This window comes from Gavia stellata, chromosome 12, assembly GCF_030936135.1.
Source record: "Gavia stellata isolate bGavSte3 chromosome 12, bGavSte3.hap2, whole genome shotgun sequence".
NCBI lineage: Eukaryota > Metazoa > Chordata > Aves > Gaviiformes > Gaviidae > Gavia > Gavia stellata.
Window position 1 is genome coordinate 24,942,321 of NC_082605.1, and position 13,450 is coordinate 24,955,770.

The 13,450-nt window shown below is 42.4% G+C and overlaps 1 protein-coding gene across 2 annotated transcripts in view; it reads right to left on the reverse strand.

Moving 5' to 3' along the window:
• RAD18 (RAD18 E3 ubiquitin protein ligase) overlaps window positions 1-13,450 on the reverse strand; it is a 62,980-nt gene that overhangs the window by 12,347 nt on the left and 37,183 nt on the right. The window contains exons 11-12 of one of the 2 annotated variants that reach the window (XM_059823342.1): window positions 859-879; window positions 133-195 (exon numbers count right to left, since the gene is read on the reverse strand). In XM_059823342.1, the coding sequence (XP_059679325.1) occupies window positions 133-195; window positions 859-879 (84 nt within the window). The remainder of the gene's footprint in view (window positions 1-132; window positions 196-858; window positions 880-13,450) is intronic. The other variant, XM_059823341.1, reaches the window with a different exon arrangement.

Below are 13,450 nucleotides of genomic sequence, written 5' to 3' on the forward strand. Positions count from 1 at the left end.
TGGAGATTCACCAAGAAGCTGACTTTTTAGAGACGTTTGCCTCTCCTGCAGAAAATGCATAGGATTCCACAAACGGGAAACTACTGACCTAAATCAGTCGCAAGGACTTTTCCACCCATATATTCTACTTACTTGTCAGAGGACGCTGAACATGTCTCAAGCCCTTGCAGATCTCTCAAAATGTCTGAACTGGAGCTGAAGGGGAAAATAAAACAGATGTAAATTATTTTAGCAACACCTACAGCAAAGCAGGGCTCTACTTAGCAAAGGCAGTAGTATCTGTAGATGAGACAGACCCCTCCACACAGCACTGGCAACGAGAAGTAATTTCAACCAACCAACCAACAAGAAGAAATTTCAGCTAACAGCACAGTCCAGAAAGTTCTGGCTCTGCCTCACGTCATTTTCAGAGTTATTACTGGGTCTCATTTTCATTATTTAACATACAAGAACATTCTCTCTGTTCACGTCTGCTTGTTGGTAACTACAATAGCTTTATATTCACAGGCACCAGACAGTTTCTCTGGAGAGGATTTGCAAAATACTTCCGTGGGTGAAGTACAACATTTCAAAGAGTAAAAGAGTAAAGGTGCTTTCAACCTCAAACCTCAAAGCTTAGGTGTAAGCTTACATTTTGAACATAACAAAAAAAAAAAAAAAAAAAAAAAGAACCAACATCAAAGAAAAAACCTTAACTTTGAAATTGTTAGTGACAAAAATCCAAACTGCCAAGACCATCAGCACATCCAGATAAAAGCCAAGTGAAACGTGCTCTGCCAGCCACCACAGTAACTCATCACACAAATCAAGGTGGCTCATTTTGAGCTGCTTGAAGCAAGTTTTCCTTGTCACACCTACCTTCCGAGGAAAAGGCACAATCTAGAAGAGAGACAAAAGCATATGCTACATGGGGTCATAACAACCTTCAGCTGTTATCTGCCCCTGAAGTAAAATGTTTGCTCTGTGCTTTGATGACATATTCTGAAAAGAATACAACTGACCATTGAAAGACGTAACTCATAAAGCTATTTATTTCTTAGTTAAAATAATTAATTTAAAACTTTAATGGATGCTTTTCTTAGACAAAGAAAAAAAAAGCATGTCTGCCTTGGATAATGCAAATTGAGGTGAACAAGGATTGCATCAAACTAGATGCATCACAACTCTTTTTTAAAAAAACCTGCTTGAAAAGATTATTTAGTTTTTCATCTTCACACATAATGTTACATTCTAACATGACAAGGAAAATATTTCTTTTCTAAGTCAGTATTTATATACTTACAATACAGAACACAACAGGTCAAACTCAGTACCAGTGCTGGACAGGTGAGAAGCTTCAATGTAAAGGATTTAAGATGGTAACTCTAAATAAATAAATAAAACCCACCCTACATCATGAGTTTTATGGCAATAAGCTACCAACCTGGCTAACACGGAATCAAGCAACTCCTGTCAGTGCTCAGCAAGCCTTCAAGCTGTTGCAGTAATAAGAGCCCAAAATGTCACCCCAGACTGCTTTTGTACGAGCAAGCACATAAATGCATGACATCTTTATGGTTATTTTGTTTCTTTTAAACACCTAGGCCTATATAAAGTTTAAATGTATTTCTAAAGCTTCTCTGGTAGCAAAAGTTATACAATGCTCACTGGCCCAGAGGCTAAGCACCCACCTGCAAAGCTGAAGAATGGCTCCCACTGCAGAAATCAGGGGTTCACGTCAGCTCCTAAAGGAACCCGTCTAACGGATCTCCTTCAGGCACCAACATGACACGGTTGCTTACCAGCCGTGCCCTCAACAACGATGGAGCAGAATCTTGCTTCCTACGTTTGTATGCATTTTACAGTAGTCACAGTGGCTACTTAAATCAGGGTGTTATTAAATTCAGCTATCACTATTGCATCAACATTCGAACAATCCATGCCTGTGTAGATATATGTGCACATTTACATACCCCCCCCCCCGCGTATTTAATTAACTATAAGTATGAACTTGGTGACATCAGTCAGACCTCTTCACATGCTCAAAGTTTAAAAAAAAAAAAACAAACAACTACACAGATTATTTCAGCCTGTATTTTAAATAATAAGAAAATTTTGTCAAATTTCAATAAAATCTGAGTTAAGGGAACCCAATAGTCTGGTCAATTATTGATAAATAATTTTTATTGCATATTCAGGCTCGGTGATATAAACTATTGCAAAGTTCTCAAGTATATGCCAAATTGCAGGGATGCAGAAATCAACTAAATAGTTGGAAAACATTGTTTTCTGGAAACTATCTTTCCAAAAGATGCCTGGCAGCTCAAACATTCTGTACCTTAGTTTGTTATGTGATTTCTGCAATATGTTACACAAACAGTTGGGAGATTTTAGTGTAAACCATGGGGCAGCAGTTGGATACCAGTTCTCTTGGATTTACTTTAAAGCTTTTACAATTTAATCCTGTCTTTTAGAAGGCAGCAGACCTAAATTGTAAAAATACATCCCCAAAGTCACAACTTCATACACAGATATCGGCACGTTTACATGTTTGGTCAAAACACACATTAAGGAGAACAGCCCAGAAATACTCATTCTCACAGGACAGATTCCAGCATGGCTAGCAGAGTCCTGATGATACGGACAATTGCTGAAGTTTACAAATGGAATTTCTGCCAAAAAAACCTTTTAACAAACATGTCCGATACTAGAGGTGTCATCGCCTTTGTATGGAAGACCCATGCAGTGATTTTACTGGGCACTTTTCAAAGGTGGAGCCACATTTCCAGTCCCTGGGAGGGCGGAAGGTGAAAGCTGCTCGCTGCCTGTCTCAGCCCCAGCACACCTCCCAGTGCAGGTACCACGCTCTGCTGCCTGCTTGTACCTTTTCAGTATCATTTTTGCTGAACGAAGACCACTTTGTGCAAATATATGGTAAACAGCACTCCTTACCAAGAAGTACAGATGACTATCTTGGCACTGTCTCTGTTGGAGAGTTACAAATTAAAAAGCAAGAACCATTTTGTACACCACTTCCATACCCCAGGTGCAGGACCGAAGGCGAACATCTTAGCTCATTACTTGGTTCACAGGAGTCAGAAGTTCACTGGAACACTTAATACTCATAACATACTGCATCATTAGAGAGAAGATAATAATTCAAACAGGAGAAGGCATTTAAACCCAAACAATGTCATCGGGCAGCTGACAAGGCTCAGGGCACACCAGGAATGATTTGGGCACACCCCGATCATTCACAGAGAGCCCTGTGGGTACAGCATCTATTTTAGGCAGGCAGCAGAGCAGCGCATTGCTGGGCTGCTCCTGCTCAGCCATACAGTTTTTCACTGTCACCCTGGGCTCTCCTGACCCGGCACATGCTCTCGGTGGCTCCCGGTCCCCCTGCCCACTGCGCCAGCACAGCCCGCACTGCGGGTTCTCCGTGCCCATGGCTTAACCCCAGTCCCTCTCATCAGCCTGGATCTCTCCCAGAGACAGAAGCCAGGGTGTCCTCACAGCAGGAACACAGAGCATCACTTCCACCATCTGAGCATGCCCTAAATTGAGCTAGGATTCAGCCGCAGAGGTCTCCACACCCTCAGCGTAATGCAGTAGAAAACACCAGCTCCTAGGACACACTGGGAGACTGGGAATCACATGCAAACATACTTTTTTTTTTTTTTTAAGCTTTTCTTAAATAAATTAATAAATTGCATGCAACTTTTACAAGGTGGCAGGATTTCTTTCATCCATTACCATTTTGTCTCCTCCTGTTGCCTGTTCTCCCCTCTGAAGTGAGATTCATCAGATGTTAGTGTGGCGGTAAGTATAGAACCACCAACAGGATTTCATGGGAGAAAAACAACACCAGATTAGCTTAGAGAAACACATGCACATTTAGTCATAAACATAAAAAGGAAAAAAGATACCAAAAATATACACAAAGTACTGGCGCCATATGGAGAAAATTATTTTGAAACAAAATGGATTTAAAAGTTTTGCGTGCAATTTTAGAAACTCTTCAATGATTCCCCAGGAACTTCTATGAACTGCTGAATAAATCTGTCGAATTACAAACATTACCCAACAGAGCAGTTTTAATACAGAAACAAAGTCACCTGAAATTAAAAGCAGTGACTGCATTTACAGGGCAAAATGTTTTATCCCTGGACCAATTATCAATACCACTGCTCACAGTTAACTGGAAGAGGAGCAGGCACAGCCCAAACCCCAGCCCCCCGCACGAGTGCCCGAGTGGAGGCAAGGAAGCCCTGGGAAACAGTCAATGGAAGGAAGAGGGTCACGGTATCTTCCCAGTTGCTCCTCAAAGCATGAGCTAAATAGGGCTACGTCTTGGTAACGCAATTGTCTACTGGATCCGTTACAATTAACTGCACTCCTTGCCTCTTCCCATAGCCTGGGCTCAGACAACCGTTTAAATTTCTTATTTCAGCACCAAATCTAACATGAAGTGTTCAAATGAAAAACACGGTAAAACTCGCTGTAAAAACAATGGTGGATGGGGAAAGTTTTGAAGTCCAGCTTTTGCTTTTTTACTCTCAAAATTGTAAGTCCATCAAGAACTCATACTGGTACACAAACTGGATGCCCAAGGAAAGAGTTATTATCATAATTCTAAATCCTATCCCAATGTTCCAGTTACACTTTAAAAAAAAGGGGGGGACAGGACAAGGGGCTATTTGTGTGCTTTCAGTCCCCTAAAATAGAAAAAGAACAGGTTTGATGCCTGAACATGATGTACTTCCTTGCCTCAAAAAATGTAGTGTTATTATCATTTATCACCAACTGTGTTTGCCACAAGCAAAACAATAAAAGTGAAAAAATTTGGCTAACGCTGAGAACAATAATGCAAGTTCATAATTTGCATGTGTAATACAGTCCATGCCTACCAAATTATTTTAAAACTGAGCACAAAATGTACTAGAGCGAGTTACCACCTTAGCCTATACACGTAGATGTGAACAGACTATCAGCTCAAGAGTAATCAGAGCCCCCCAGCAAATCAAATCAACTCTTACACTATAATTGCATTGAGAGACCAAGGATTTATGCACATAACTGTACAAAACCAAGCTGCAGGGTTGTGAACCTTCCAGCTGTAGCTAAAGAGCCCTTTGTTTCAGATTTCTTCAAACAATCCATTGTTCCAAGCCAGTCACTCAATGAAATATTTCTCTGCATCTAGTCTCTCTTAAACATCAATTTCTTTTACAAAGACTGAGCAATTGCTTGATTTTGAGTTGAAGTAATTAGATACCTTTTTTCCACATGCAGGGGAAAAAAAACTGTTTTCAAATTAAAAAAAACCTCCTTAAATATACCAGACAGTTGAAAAACAATTATCAAAAAACACTTTCAACTAGGCAAAAGAAATTTTGACCACCAACTGAATTCATATTTTAAAATAATTCTTTTTTTTCCCCTGAAGAAAACTCCTAAGCTCTTCCTATCACTGAATGAATTCACTTAAACTGAAGAAAGTGAATTAAATAAAAAAGAAACAGCTACTTCATTACATATGTTGTTTCTATAATTTTAGCCGAGGGGGCCCAAAGAGATCACAGAATTTAAAATAGTTTTGCTCATTCCTTCAGTATCTTCTGCCTTTTCAATACACCACAGATACCCACCTATACTGGGGCCAGACAAAGCAAAACACATCTTCAGACTTTATTCAGACTCCAAATGCAAGACAATTTCCCACGAGAGGTTTTCTGTCCTTTTCTTTCATAAAGGCCATTATTCTATCCTAAGATTTTGCATATCAGTTCCAGATGAGTAAGTTTTTATAGCAAAACCATTAAAGTTCTGAGACTTAACTGCTCAAGATGCAACGGACAAGGTGTGAAGAGGTTTCATTTCCTGGGCTTATTCATGTCTGCGGGCTGAGGAAAGTGCAGCTCCAGTGAGTCGGGCAATTCCCCAACTCTGCCTCACTTTTCTGCAGGATTATCTATAAGTGCCCAGAAGAAACTAATCAACCAAGAGTAAACTATGCCTTTCTTGACCATCATTTGGATTTTACTCCCCACCCCCTCGGCTTTTTTTTTTTTTTTTTTTGATAAACACACCACCTTAAAATAGCGAGAGAGAAAAAAGCTGACGTAAGTGTGAATAACATGTCTTGTTCTAAAAATGAAAGGAGCAAATGTCTCTTTGAATTTATTTATTTTAAGGCAGATTAAGTTCCTTCTTGGCTTCACGGTGAACAGCCAGTGTCCTTTAATCAGTCCATCTTGCTGTGCATTATGTACTTCGCTCTGGCACGTGTGTTGTGCATTTTTTTTTCCTCAGTGCTGGCATGAGAAATGAGCTACAGGCTGTCTCACTTTACCAATGTCATTTGAAGGTGAATGCCCAGTCACAAGGAGTGAGGGAAAATGCTTTTCTCCACCTTGCAATCCTGCTTCCACTTTGACCTGCCTGTGATAAATAGTATGAGCATGCTGCTGGAGTGGCCATAAGTCCTGCATAACATCCAGGATTAACTGTTTACCACAAAGTTTTCCCTGGCTTCCCAGTACCTCCTCTTCAAACCACGCACCGCTGGCACCACGGAGCATGGCTTCATCTTCCATCTTTGGAGGACAGCAGGTTCGCCAGCCTTGAACCTTCCCCAGGACTCCCCACGGAGGGCTCTCGTCTATACTACACCTTCCACAGGTTCCACTGTTTCACTGTTTTTCTTTAATCTTCCCAGGCTTTCTTGGCTTTCAGTGGCCTCCTCTGCAGCTCGAGAACATGCCTTTGAGGCTCTGCCTTCAGAAACGGAAAAGATCTGCTGGATCTATCTTAACTGCTTTCCTTAGGAGTCTGGCCACAGCTGGGACATCACACGGGCTGAAGCACTAGCGAGCACTGGTGTACTATCACTTCTGCTTTCAGGGCTCAAAGATGTCCAAACCCCATGGCTGTAGACTAGGGACTGATGTCCTTCTGCATACATGCTGCATATAATCACTTTCCCCCATATACATCTGAGGTCATCAGCTGTTACTGTTTGAAATGCCTTCTCTGGGACTCTGTCCACCATGCCTCACAGTTCTTAGCCATTTGTTATGGCGCACACTTTTTGGAAGAAAGGTATGAATCAACAACATAGCAGAGAAGTATCATCATCCTTCCACAATGAACCCATATTTGAGGTCAAAAATCAAAGATAAAATGCTCCTATCTAACATTGTAATACACATCATCTCTGAGCCAAAGTAGTTCAAAATTTATTATGTCAAAAATGTACTAAATAACTGAAAAAGGCAGTTATTCCTCCGATCAACACATTTTCATATACTTCTCTGCTGTGACAGCAAGGGCCAGCCTAGGGATCAGGCCAACGCTTTCTTTAAACTCGGACTGAAGCAACTGCCAGGGAAGAGCTTAGACATCTTTTTCAGCCGTTCCATCCTGTCAACAGTCTCTTTGACAAACTCATGTCTGAGAGGTTTTCAGAGGATTGCTGCCATCCAGTGAACTCCAGACTAACTGAAGCACAGCTCCCCATTTCTACCCCTGCTTTAGCTGATGAATTAAAGCCCAAATCCTGCAAAGCACATAAATCCAAGAATAAGTGACCAGCTAAATCCAGATCTTGGATCCTGATAAATAGCTCCTAAACCTAATGCCAAAAAGCCCCACTTACTGCAAATGAGGCCCCTTGCTTGGGCACAACTCTCACCTGGCAGACACTGCAGTCACCCCGTGTATTCCAATGGCAGAGAGATTTATGCAAGCTGCAGATATAGCACTTTTCCACCAGGATTTCAAAATTGAGTCACTGTGTTTCAGTGTACACCTTAATATCTCAGATGAGGCCAACAATATATATTGTCTGCTGTTGCAAGTCTTTCAATCTAGTCATCACGAACTGACATTTTCTTCTAACATGAAGTTTTAAAGAGAAATAATTTGTTTAAATAACTGATTATTATCCCCATTATATAAAATACTTTTAATAGAGTATTTCCTCTACATAGTTCATTAACTGGCTTATCATTGTCCCACCTAGTTTCTTTTCTAATTTTCCTATTGTTTAAGTAGTTGCATAAAATTTGGCTTCAGTCCCAGAAAGTAAAAGAACGCAATGGGACTATTTATATGGAGTATTAAAGTTCTGTGAAAGCTTTATGTATGACTTCATAGCTTTGAAAAATTATCCTTTAAAAGTAATCCTTTGTTTTGGTGTTTATGATATGCACATTTTGCTCTCTTGGTGGGATCATCAATTTCTGGAAAGACCAAACATGTTCGGGTCAATGCTATAACCTCCATGCATGGCCTATATCTTTTTTCCAGCAGGTGTAAAATTTTTATTTTCCTCAACTGAAGTATCAACTTCTGAATAATATCAGTACACCAGTGATTCTTGTACAGTGTATGAATTTCTAGTATTGACCAACTGCTCCCTTAGCAAATACTGATATCAGATTGACAGAAGGCAGATGTTCTTATGAAGGAGAAAACGTAAAAAATCATTAATTTACTTGCAGCATCTTTTTACAGAGCAAACATTTCAACTCTCCAAGATTGCTTTGTTATATTCTATACGCTGCTCAAAATCCTAATTTTCTTTTAATCTATCATAATATCAGCCCTCCATTTAGAAGTGTTCTCTTCATAACAACACAGCATGCAGATTTGGACTTCCAAACATATTTCAAGTTTTGACATTTCAATGTGAAAAACATTTACCCTTGTCAAAGGATATCCTCTTATTATCAGAAATAAAATGCAAGCCTCAGAAAACCATGACTTGGTACAATAGCACAATGCTACTTAAAGCCTCAAAATCTAAATCATTCCTTTTTGTTTTAAGTGTAGTGAAATAAATATGGCACAAAACATTAACCCCACGGTAACCAGAGAGTGACAAAATATATCACTTTATTTCATGCAGTTTATATGACTAGACCTACTTTCTACAATCTCTGAAAACCTTGCCATAATTCAGGTCCATTTTAATTACCAGAAATGTGGAAGCAGTGTACTGGGAACATAAGCCACAGCTCAACATACACCTGGCACTTTTATACCTCCCTGATACCTGGCAAACCGAAAGAGAGAGGCCAGAAACCTGTAGTCCAAAGCTAGCCTGCAGAACCTGAGATGTCTCCAAGGGCCAAACAAAGACCTGGGTATTGCACCGGCACATCAGACCTGCTGTTTTTTCAGAGTAGGTATCAGGAACAGAAACAGTAAGGACAAAAAGCACATTTAATTTTTTTTGATAAGTGTTCCCCCCATCAGTATTTGGAGAGGGGTGATCCGTGTAACCTTTGTTTGTTTCCCCAAAAACACCAGAAAAACACACCGGAGTGTTCTTCAGAAAGGTACGGTTTGGCACGAGGAACATTGCAGTCAAATGAGAGCGGCCCTCCATGCATCACAAGGCATCATGTGTCACTTTAGCTAAGCTTTCACTGTATTCATAGAATCATTTAGGTTGGAAAACACCTGTAAGATAATCAAGTCCAACTGTAACCCTAACCCTGCTAAGTCCATCCCTAAACCATGTCCCAAAGCGCCTCATCCATACATCTTTTAAATACCCCCAGCGATGGTGACTCCACCACCTCCCTGGGCAGCCTCTTCCAGTGCTTCACCACTCTCTCAGGAAAGAAATTTTTCCTAATATCCAGCCTAAACCTCCCCTGGTGCAACTTGAGGCCATTTCCTCTTGTCCTATCGCTAGTCACTTGGGAGAAGAGACCAACACCCACCTCCCCACAACCCCCTTTCAGGCAGTTGTAGAGAGCGATGAGGTCTCCCCTCAGCCTCCTCTTCTCCAGACTGAACACCCCCAGCTCCCTCAGCCGCTCCTCATCAGACTTGTGCTCCAGACCCCCCACCAGCTCCGTCACCCTTCTCTGGACACGCTCCAGCACCTCAATGTCCTTCTTGGAGTGAGGGGACCAAAACTGAACACAGCATTCGAGGTGTGGCCTCACCAACGCTGAGTACAGGGGCACGATCACCTCCCTACTCCTGCTGCCACACCATTTCTGATACAGGCCAGGATGCCGTTGGCCTTCTTGGCCACCTGGGCACACTGCTGGCTCATATTCAGCCGGCTGTCGACCAACACCCCCAGGTCCTTTTCCGCCGGGCAGCTTTCCAGCCACTCGTCCCCAAGCCTGTAGCATTGCATGTTGTGACCCAAGTGCAGGACCCGGCACTTGGCCTTGTTGAACCTCACACAATTGCCCTCAGCCCATTGATCCAGCCTGGCCAGATCCCTCTGCAGAGCCTTCCGACCCTCCAGCAGATCAACACTCCCGCCCAACTTTATGTCATCTGCAGACTTGCTGAGGGTGCACTCAATCCTCTCATCCAGATCGTTGATAAAGATATCAAACAAGACCAGTCCCAGTACTGAGCCCTGGGGAGCACCGCTTGTGACCGGCCGCCAACTGGATTTAACTCCATTCACCACAACCCTTTGGGCCCGGCCACCCAGCCAGCGAAGACTGCACTCATCCAAGCCACGAGCAATCAGTTTCTCCAGGAGAATGCTGTGGGGAACGGTGTCAAAGGCTTTACTAAAGTCCAGGTAGACTACATCCACAGCCTCTCCCTCATCCACTAAGCGGGTCACCTTGTCATAGAAGGAACCAGGTTAGTCAGGCAGGACCTGCCTTTCATAAACCCATGTTGACTGGCCCTGATCACCTGGTTGTCCTGTACATGCCACGTGATGGCACTCAATATGATCTGCTCCATAATCTTTCCCAGCACCGAGGCCTGTAGCTCCCCGGATCCTCCTTCCAGCCCTTCTTGAAGATGGGCGTCACATTTGCTAACCTCCGGTCAACTGGGACCTCCCCGGTTAGCCAGGACTGCTGGTAAATGATGGAAAGTGGTTTGGTGAGCGCTTCCGCCAGCTCCCTCAGTACCCTTGGGTGGATCCCATCTGGTCCCATAGACTTGTGGGTGTCTAAGCGGTGTAGCACTTAGTGTTATTATTGCTGGTTTTGCCTCTTTTTGAGCAGAGTTTAAAAATGGGAGTTTGGATGTAAAGGATGAGAAACTACAGTGTGTAATGCCCTACAGCACACTCCAGAGCCCAACTGCCAAGCAGTTGAGTTTAATACATGACCTAATGGGGGTGGGAAGAACAAAAAACCAAACAACAAAACTACCCACCACTTGGTTGAACTTCTTGACCAGTGCAGTAGCTAGCTTTTAAGGTTAAGCAAACTCTCCTATATTTAAAGAAAAATAAATAAAAAACACACCACACATACAAAACAGGGGTTATGCACAAAGTAGGAAAGTGAAGAGAAACTCCCAGAGAGATTCTGAAAAAACAGTTCTGTGCAGACTCTTAGTAATTCTGTTCCTGTTCCACAGGAGCTGAATTTAAGAGTAAACCACAGGGAGCTATTAAGCATGTTTTTTTAGAAGAAGGTCCAAATATCTGTGATGCATACCTACTGGTCTGTGCAACTGAGAGATTCTGTGTCTCACTCAAGAAGTCTATGGAAATATTTCATTTGGAAAGACTGAATGCATAAAAAGAAGGAATAAACAACTCTGCCTTGAGCCAGACATAATGCAAACAAATGCACACTTTCCAACAAAATCTGCCAACTTGTTCATGAAAGCACATTCAGATCATTAGTAACTGCCACATGCTAATATCCTTTAGCAAACTTTCTTACAGTCTCTTAGACATACTTTCATCCAGACTTTAAGTTGATATATACAAGCCTGCAGACAGAAAAAGGTAAAGAATAAAAGTTTAACTTTTACATCAAAGGCCATGGGGAGAATCATTCATAACATCAATTCACACACCAAATTGGCAGTGAAACAGAGATTTCATGATACCTTGGATAAGCTAATACAAGCCCATTATACCTCCCAAGAACTCACTCTGTAAGATTAAAATTCCAAATTTTCCAAGGTCCTTAAGGCCAAAAGGTTAATTTGTAATAAAAAAAATAATTAAATAAAATAGGGAAGAACAGGAACACCTCATTTAAATTCTGGATGAAGAGCCAAGCTGAAGGCATTTACTTTGTGGAACTAAAATAACAATCAGAGCTCTAGGGCAACTGCAACAGCAGGCACAGTGAGGATGAAGCAGCTCCATCTATCATCTGCACACCTGTCAAAAGTGACATCGTGTACAAATCTGCCAGAGTTGGCCTTGCATGAGCCCTGGGGGAGAGCCTCTGCCTGGGTTCCTGCCTGCCACCGCTACACAAACCAAACATCAGGTTCTTGCTGCCACACGCTTCCCCAGAACTGCCTGTCAGCAGCAGAGCAGCCGTGGCCCAAGATGAAAACTGGAAAGCTGAGGCTTCAGGCACATAAAACCAGTCTCTGGAACAAAGCCACAGGGCCAGTTTCTTCCCTAAGTGAGTGCTGAAGAGTTGTCTTCCCTGGCCCACTTCATCTTTCAGTACAGACCCTGAGTGGAGCAGCTTCAAGAAGAGACGGTCACAACCCAGAACAGTGCAAGCCTGCAAGGGCCTTTTAGGGGGCACATCTCCCCCTCCAGTTTAGGGCTTAGTTCTTGGTCCATTTCTAAAAGGGCTTCAGTGTTTAAAATCAGGAGGGCTCCGGCTGTGAATCACAAGGCAACACTGCTAAGCCAGGCATCTGCACGCTGCCAACGGCCGACTTCAAAGACACTCTGACCTGTGCTGTCCACTGGTAAGTTCTTACAACTCACCGCTCAGCACGCTGCTTCACACAAAACTAATTCTGAAGCCCTTAATTCTTAACTCTTCATTCTTCTGAGATTTAAGAGGAGAGGCTGAGAGAGGTGGGACTGTTTAGCCTCCAGAAGAGAAGGCTCAAGGGAATCTTAACAATATGTAGCAATACCTGATGAGAGGGAGTGAAGACGACAGTCTATTCTCAGTGGTACCCAGTGACGGAACAAGAGACAACGGGCACAACCTGAAACACAGGAAATTCCCTCAAAACATAACAAAAAGCCTTTGTACTATGGGGGCGGTCAAACCCTGCAGCGGGTTGCCCAGAGAGGGTATGGAGTCTCCATCCCTGGATATATCAAAACCCGACTGGACAAGGCCCTGAGCAGCCTGCTCCAGCTGACCCTCCTCTGCGCAGGGTTGGACTACACGATCTCCGGAGAGTGGCCCAGCCTCTCTGATTCATCATGTCCTACTGAGATCTGTGGATTCTGCTCTGAAGACCACAGACCTGAAAATAAGATACTCAAATATTGGGTATTACAATGTGCAAGTCTCATCATGAGTCCAGGGCACTGGAGCCTATTTTAAAAGTAAAGAAATTACCAAGACAACAGTTACCTGCATCACAGGGAAGGAAAAACTATCTTCATTTGCATGACAATCTGCAAAACTTAGATAAAACTAGTACATCAGTAATCTTAATAGGTTTGTTACACATTAAATAGCAAGTACAATGATATGCTACGTTTATCAATTTTACAGTAACAATTCAGGCAGGAAGACAC